Source organism: Merops nubicus, unplaced genomic scaffold (genome assembly GCF_000691845.1).
Source record: "Merops nubicus isolate BGI_N331 unplaced genomic scaffold, ASM69184v1 scaffold30845, whole genome shotgun sequence".
NCBI classification, from domain to species: Eukaryota; Metazoa; Chordata; class Aves; order Coraciiformes; family Meropidae; genus Merops; species Merops nubicus.
The window spans coordinates 5,744-13,741 of NW_008612107.1; the positions used below are offsets into that span (position 1 = coordinate 5,744).

Below are 7,998 nucleotides of genomic sequence, written 5' to 3' on the forward strand. Positions count from 1 at the left end.
CTCCCTTACTATCCTGTGTAACCTTGTAGTTCAACAGCTAGTATTTCTTTGTCCTTGGAGTTTTTTAAAGTAAAAGTGGAGCAGTGACCATTCCAAGATGCTCTTGTTAGAATGGCAGGGAGCAGAATGTCATGGGGCTTGACAGTGTTGCTTTTCTTCCAACTCTTCATGTTTCTCCAGAAAGGTGGAAATGACCAGAGCTGGTGTGGGTTGAACCAAGTAATCATCCTCTGTACTTTCTGCAAAACAACACTGTCCTGCCTCCTCCCAGACAACAGACTTAAGAGATGCCTGGCAGTCTGGGTGCTGCTTTATTTGTTTTGTTTTTTTTTTTTTCCCTAACATCTTGCGTGAGTCATGTAGAAGTGTATTCAAAACCAGGGGCACTTCTCCAATAAGGCTTTTTGTTTCTTCAGCATTAAAAGCATTTTGCAGGACTGGGGGAGGACTAAGGGCAGGTGGAAGCTAAGTGCTCCTCCCTGCTGTCATATAGCTGTATGGAATTTTTGGCCTAGTCAGTGCCAGCTACTGGGAACAGCTTAACACTTGTGTTCATGGAAAGTGGAAGAAACTCCTGGCTACCCGCTAACCCGTTAAGCATTATAGGCAGTGTTGCTCTGTAACCTTCACCTGTCCTGTGGCAAACAAGTCTCCTCTCTTGTGGTCTTGTGGTTGCCTTGCAGAGCTCCCTGAGCCAGCAGCAGGCTTTGTGTAGCAGTGAGTTGGCAGCGACAGCCTTGTCTGGTGCTGGAGACTTTTCTGTTGCCAGGGCATTATGCAGTGGTTACTGAACAGCCAGGAACGTTGAGCTCTGGGGTTTCTGCTGCCTTAAACCAAACATTCCTCCCAGAGGGTGAGGCACGGTCGGCTCGCTTGGCTAGCTGCTGTCCCCTCTGGAGAGTGTGCTTTGTGGCTCTGCTCCTCTCAAGCCTCAACAGCACTGCCAGTGATGTTCTGTTGAAAGTCTCCCACCTAATCAAGCAGTTTCCACTGTCACTGCTTGTTTGCACCTTGGCAATCAGTCTAATTTGACATTAATTTATTTGTTGTCTCCATGTGTCTAATGTGTGATTCTTTTTGTTTGTTAAAAGAAAATAAAATCCTTGTGAATGGAGGTCCTTGGTCTGTTGCTTATGAAGTGTGTGAGGAGACTTGTTAGAAATGCCTGATCGACCTTGGCTGCGAGTTGAGGGTGGTGTATTTGAATGTTCACCCCAACACAAAGGTTTCCCTGCCCTGCAGGCACTTCTGTGCCTTCTGGAAGAGGCACAGCCTCTTCAGCTGGTGCTGTTGTCTGGTCCTCTGTCCTGACATGCTAATCACCTTGGAAAAAGTAGTGTATCTGGAACAGAAGTTTTCTCTGGAGGACTGACCAGTGTGGCCTGGGGATCTGCACTGTGAATGCCCTCACTGCAGCCCACACCTGCTTTTTTTTTCTTTAATATTGGTACCTTTACCTAAATACTGAACAGGTGCTTTGGCATTTTGCTTGCTGTGTGAACTACTGGCAGTTTATGGCTGTGTTACTCTAGTGCTATCCCAAGGTGCAGTTGCCAGAGCTCTGCACTTCCTTTGGGCAGGGTTGGCACCAAGATGGAAAGGTCTTGGCAAATACGAGAATAATTTAGTTTTTAGGAGTGTACAAAACTGCCTTGTACAAAACTACAAGATGAGGTAAATTTGAAAGGAAACTGAGAACCATGTGTACCAGACACTTCTTCTGAAGAAATGTATAAACAAACCCACATGATGTATGACACTTGAGACTGCAGTGTGAGATGGGATCTCAGTGGGGTTTTATAGAGGAAAGGTGAAGTTCTTTGTGCGCCGTGCCGCAGCGGTTGCCTCCATCAGATAGTGGAGACAATGAGGAGCAACTCCTGAAGCATGTGCAATTTCTCTGTGATTTGCAGGGGAAAAGGCTGCCCCAGGAGATGCTGCATTCGGCTGATGAAGTCCTCCATCTTTAGTTGAATGTCCACATGGCTGATGCCATCGCTGACCTGGAGCTTGGGTTTGGCTTTCTGAACAATCAAGTCAATCCGGTCGTCGAGTGGGCTCCGTAAGTGCTCTGCAGGAGGAGATGCTGGTGAGCAGAGGCAACACACAGTGGGCTGCCTGACCTGTCTGGGGGAGATTGCAGCATGCTGCAGCCAGTACTGCGCTGTGGTGAGGTGCTGTTGGGAACTGCTGATCCTCTCATGGCTATCCTTGATGCTACTGTGGGTGCTGCTCCCTGTCCAGTCCACTTAACTGCAGAATATGTCCTGGCTTTACCCTCCATTGACTTCTCTTCCTCCTAAACCACCCTATTCTTCCACCCACTGTGTATGCCACCTAGAGTACAGCAGGTACAAAGCACCCCCTTGTGTACTTCCCAGTGCTGGGACTGATCCTTTAGGAAGCAGGCTATTATTAGGGGCCAAACCTGGCAAAGCTAGTTGGGTGCTCTGCTTGATGCAACATCACTTCTTGGCTCTGACTGCTGGGAATAGTTAATAGCGTGGACAGAGGCACATTATCTTTCTATGTGGCCGCAAGTTCAGGAGTGAGAAGAGAGGAGGAAGGGTACTTTGGGTGTTCTACCACAGCCTCTTGATGAGGTGGTGTTTTTCAGGCCAGAACAAGCTGCTTACCTAGTATTACATTCTGGTAACTCAGCAGCAGCAAACTCGAATACTGCAGCATCTCATCCCATCTTTGCCACGTTTCTGTTTCATCCTATGACAAGAGACAGTATTTGAGTATTTATGAGAACAGGTTTTCTCAGGGGAAAACAAGGACAAAGGAGAGGCTGGACTGGATACCTGGTATGGCAGCAGGACAGAGAAATGGCTCAAGAAGTACAGGATCTTGGCCAGAGACAAGGGCAAGGTCGTGGGCACATCACAACTATGCTGGAACAATAGTTCTAGCAGTTTGCAGCGCAGGAGATGGCTCTCCATGGTGTTCAAGAAAGCTTCCCTGGAAGACAAAAGGGATTTACTCTTGGGGAGGTATTGCAGTCTGACCAGGGATGACTGCTAAAGCATTTTACTGGTGTCCTGCTGGTGCTGATCTGTTGCAGATGTGGGGTGACTGCAGGGGCTGTCCAGCAGTACAGTGGAGGGAAAACCACCAGATGACAGAGAACATTATGCAGTTTGGCCATGGACATCTTTATGCCCTTAGGTCTGACCTGTGGCAACTTGAGGGCAGTGTAGGATCTGTGAAGCAAGCTTAGCTGCTTGACTTATCCTTGCCCAGCAGCCTGTGTGGGAGTTACCCATTCCCGCTGACTTGCAGGGAGGGCAGCCAAGGAAGCGTGGAGTCAGCGGGCAGCCAGATGTAAGGGTTCTGTCCTAGGAGGAGCCATAGCTTGGTTAGAGTCAGTTTGGCTTAATTAGACCTGTTGTGTGCTCAGAGTTCTGCTAAAAGGGTCCAAAAGGGCTGTCTGCTGGGGCTGGCAAACATGGGTTTGAAATGTCTGCAGATGTAGTGGTCTCGTGTCTGTGCTGGAGCCAGTCAGGCCCTTGTGCTTTGGCTTCAGATTCTGCATTTCCTAGAGCAGCAAACAAAAGGATGTCAAAGCAAAGCTGTAGGAACTGTTGTATTTCTGAGGAGGTACCTGGCTGCCCCTGGGAATCAGTGATGCATTTGCCAGTATGTGACCATGCTGATGCAGAGTGCTGCTTTTCAGACCCTTCTTGAACTTTTAAGGTCCTGCAGCTTTAACAAGTGTGAAAAGCAACTGTTCTCACACAGCAGCTGGGTAGATGCATTCTCCTGGTGATGTTGTATCTCCAGTGGAGATACAGCCATGCTCTTGCTGGCTGGGACATAAATGAGCCTGTCTTTTATACCTCATGGTACTTTATGCATCCAGACTTGGATGTGAATTGGGGAAAAAGGCCATTGCCCACACAGCAGATGCTGCCTTGCACATGTTTGTCTCACCTTTGGTTCCTCAGGGGAATATTCAGTATGAACGGGAACATCACGTCTGCGATCTTACAGGAGCTGCAGTTGGGAGACTTGTCCACTTCCACTGCAATGTGCAACATCCGCTGGAGCAGGAGCATCACCCTGGGTTGGAGAGACAGCCAACACTAGGAGACACTGCCCCTTGGCTTGCAAAGTAAAGCAATGGAGAAGGCACAGAGTTCAGCCTTGTGCCTTCCGGTGAGGGATGCAGGGGAACACAGCAGGCTAGGTTTGGTGTCTCTTGAATCTGATGCTCTTAGAAGCAGAGCTAATCCCCAGATGGGCCCTTGGGAGGTCTCAGGAACTGTTCTCAGTGTTGGAGCAGCACAGGGCAGTCGGAGCTGTGGGCCAAGAGCTCCACCCTTATGTTGCATGCAAGAAGACATGTACTGAACTAGTTTTCTACAAGGTGTGGATGTCTCTTGCTTACCAAGTCTGTCTGCCCCAAAGGAGGACTAGCAAAACTGGTCACAGGTACAGCCTGGCTTCCCTGACCTGACAGGAAGAGACTTTGGCTTCTCCCTGACTTGGGCTCTGTGATAATGCCAGCAGGGAGTCAGGACTTCTGGGGCTTACTTCTGGGCGAAGAAAGCTGGTGGAACCACCTCTGCCTGGTCAGTGCTGGGCAGCAAGGGTGCAGATGAGCTGTGTTCAGTCGTTGCTTCTGCGGAAGAGGATGCGGTTTCTTGCGGCTGCTCCGGGGGCTGGGAGAACCCGACTCCTGTAACTGCTGCAACCAACCATTCAACCACCTCCCTGGGACAGAAACAGGAACTTCAGTGGGGACAGGCCTGGTTTTGCTGCATTCTGACCTCTAGATTCACAAGGGTCTTGAGGAAGTACCCTGAGGATGAATAGTATGTCCCACCCACTTGGACAGGTTAGGGGATAGCTCTGCTGAGCAGCAGCTTTATATGTTTGCTAACAGGACTGCATCCTTCTCAGTCCTGTCCTGAGCAATGCAAATCTGACCTCACGCCTAGGAAAACCCAGCTAGGTTGTGGCTGGAAATGCCTTGCATCACCTCTGGTAGTTTGCTTTTGTGGACCTGCTCCTGTTCTTTATACTTGGGCCCTATGTTTCCCTCTGTCTCCCAGGCTGGTTTCCTGGGAAAGTCTGACCTGGAGTCTCAACAAGTATTCCCTGAGCCCCTGCCTCTCAGCATCTGGTTAGAGAACAGGGGAGGAGGAGGAGGAGGTGTCCCTTACTTGATGTTGCTGAAGCACTTGTCACATGAAAGCACTTTCTTGGCAATGGACCTTGGCAGCAGGCGCAATCTCAGGTTCTGCTGGAAGTCATCCTCCAGGGTCTGCACCACATACTGCAGGAAGAGGAGCCGGCCAGGGGGCTTCTCCTGAGGACAGATGGAGATAGCATGAACCTGGCAGAGCCACAGGACAGGGAGCACCAGGGAATTTGGCTGTCTCAGAGAATGGGCTGAGGTACTGCTTGGCTCAGGCCATGCCCTAGGGGCACTGCTGGATGTGTTCTACCATCACATCAGGGCTGTGACCCATGAAGGCTTTATCTGTTGCTGTGCCTTCTTCAGGTGAGACCACCTGTCTATGGATGTGCAGTCAGTTCAGGAGCAGCACGGATAAGTACAGGATACCCAGTGGCCACTTGCCCTCAGTGGCTGCAATAAGACCATGTTGGACTGTCCCATTCCACAGCACAGCGTGGCTGTGTGAAGCCATGCTTACCCTCGGGCACCATGTACTGGATGACCCCTGCCCAGTGTGACTTATGTGGTGCCAAGTACCTGGTCCTCCATGATGTACTTCAGCAGCATCCAATCCCATCCCACTGTGTCAGCGTTGGCTGGATGGAGCCTGCAAGGACAACACTGTCCATTTGTGCTGAACTGCCCAACTGTCTGCCTGGAGGCACAGCAGCCTCTGGGCCTTTCCCAGCCTTTCCTGGCCCCAGGTGCTCAGAGCCCTGCCTTCTCCAGCTGTGCCCTCCCCTTCTCCTCTGATGATGTTCATTTTTTGGAAGCACCTGACTGTGGCTGTAATCCATGGAGAGCCCCAGGACTCCTTGGCCTGTGGCCACAAAAGTGTGCCCCTCTGTGAGAACCCTGAGGGCAGCAGAGGAACTACTCCAGCCACTTCCAGCCCATGGCCCCTGCTGCAGCCCAGGGAAGGCCTTTCTGCCATGTTGTGGCAGTGAAGAATGAGATCTGTGCTTCAGGAGCACAGCAAACACACTCCTCTGTCCTGGAGGGGTCCCTGGTTTCACAGGCTGTCCCTGACCCACCCTCAGCCTGGGGTGTGCGTCTGCTACAACAGGAGGATCATTCTGGGTCATAGGGGAAATTGCTCCCTGTTCTGAGTGTGAGGACCACAGAGGACCTCTATGCTGGACAGGCCCCTTGGAGCACCTAGCCAGCCTCAGGGCGCTACGGCAAAGGGAATACGTACATTTGGATCTTCATCAGCAGCATATAGGTGTCTTTCAGCATCTCCTCTTGGCGAGGGTTCAACAGGATCTCTCTGATCAAGTGGGACACTATTTCTTTGGAGGGATAGTACTGGCGGGAGACAAAGTTGCTCAGGAAATACAAGGTGCCCTCCACAAAGTTCTCTTCTATGGTGGTGCGCACCATGCTCAGCTTCCCGCTGGGGATCAGCTCAGGCTTCTGCTGTGGGCAAGGCAATGCAATAGGTGAAAGCTGGCTCTGCTCAACGCAGAGGGACCCAGGTGTGATGTGGGGCCCACTGTGAAGGGAACCACAATAACCAGAGATCCCAACTGCCTGGCAAAGCTTCCCTGAAAATGGGAAGTGGAGCGGGGGCTGCCCCAGCTCCATCCTCTACCACAGGGGATGCTCTGAGCAGGCTCCCACTGAGCTTGGCAGCAGCTGCTCTGAACCCCATTTACCTGATGTGTTTCCCTGTTGGGTGCTATGTCTTGGAGGAAGAGGTGCTGGACTCCTGTCCTTCTGAAATAGTGCAGTTTGTTGAGCCAGGCCTTGCTGTCAGCCTTGGTCCTGGCTGGGGTCACTTGCTGGATTGCTTTGTATGAAGGTAAGTCACCTGCCTCCAGCAAAGGCCCTCGGGCTGTTGCAGGGCCTGTGGAAATGGCTGGGGCAGGGCTCAGCCTTGGGGACAGCTCCCTTTGCTGGCACCTGGGGGAAGTCTCTTCCTCTGGGTGGCTGGCTGTGCAGCTGCAGTTGATGTCCAGGCTGGATGGGGACAGGGTCAGCAGATCTGAGTCCAGCTGCACGCTGGCCAGAGAGCCCAAGTCACTGTTGCAAGTCGTAGCGCTGCAGTTCTGCTCCAGGCTGCTGGAGGATTTGTGGCTGTCGGAGTTTGGGGAGGAGCAGCTTTCTGCTGTGTCTGTGGTGACGATGGGCTCTGGGGGGCCAGTGTGCATGGGTGCTGCAGGGCTCTGCACCGCCCTCACCTCAGTTTTCACGATGGTGGTGGAGAAGAGATGTGGATGGGATGTGTGTGCTGCTAGTGCAGCAGTTGCCTGCCCGGGGCCCTGGTCAGCCCAGCTGGTGGTGTGGGGAGGGCTGCATGTGTCCTCTGTCAGGTCGATGATGGTGATGCTGCTCCATGGCACTGCATCTGTGCTTGTGTCCTCACAGGTGAGATCGATGATCTCCTGTGGGGACAGAGTGGCCAGCACTGTCAGCAGCGGTGGTAATTTGGTGTCTTGGTCCTCCCCTGCCAGGGACCTCTGCTGTGGTGGCACTGTTGCCCCAGTCCAAGGGGGGAAAAGGGGTTCATGGGTTCCAGCCCAGGAAGAGAAACCGTAAGCAAAGGCTGCCTGGCCAAGGGGATGGAGCAGCTCCTCTTCCCCACTCCTAGCAGAGACCAACTCTGTGGGGCTCTTGAATTGCAAATGGCTGCATTCTCTGCCCCAAATACCTCTTGCCTTGGCCCAGGGCAGGCCGGGCTGCCTGCTCAGCTCCTTTGTGGGATGGGAAAATGACACTTTTGATGGGGGGGTGCCTGGGGAGGGTAATGGGGGTGCAGCAAGCACTCCTGTCCCCAGGGGCTCCTGCCTGGCACTGTCAGCGGTGCA

General features: G+C 52.3%; 1 protein-coding gene across 1 annotated transcript; it reads right to left on the bottom strand.

Annotated features, from left to right (window-relative positions):
• Positions 1 to 1,850: 1,850 nt before the first annotated feature.
• On the bottom strand, positions 1,851 to 7,575 carry SIMC1 (SUMO-interacting motifs containing 1; the record flags this gene model as incomplete). Its single annotated transcript, XM_008941451.1, has 9 exons — positions 1,851 to 2,071; positions 2,637 to 2,721; positions 2,808 to 2,964; positions 3,937 to 4,065; positions 4,540 to 4,719; positions 5,172 to 5,317; positions 5,726 to 5,795; positions 6,387 to 6,607; positions 6,847 to 7,575. Coding segments are annotated over 9 exons (1,938 nt in total), but the record flags the coding sequence as incomplete, so codon positions are not given.
• Between the last annotated feature and the right edge of the window lie 423 nt (positions 7,576 to 7,998).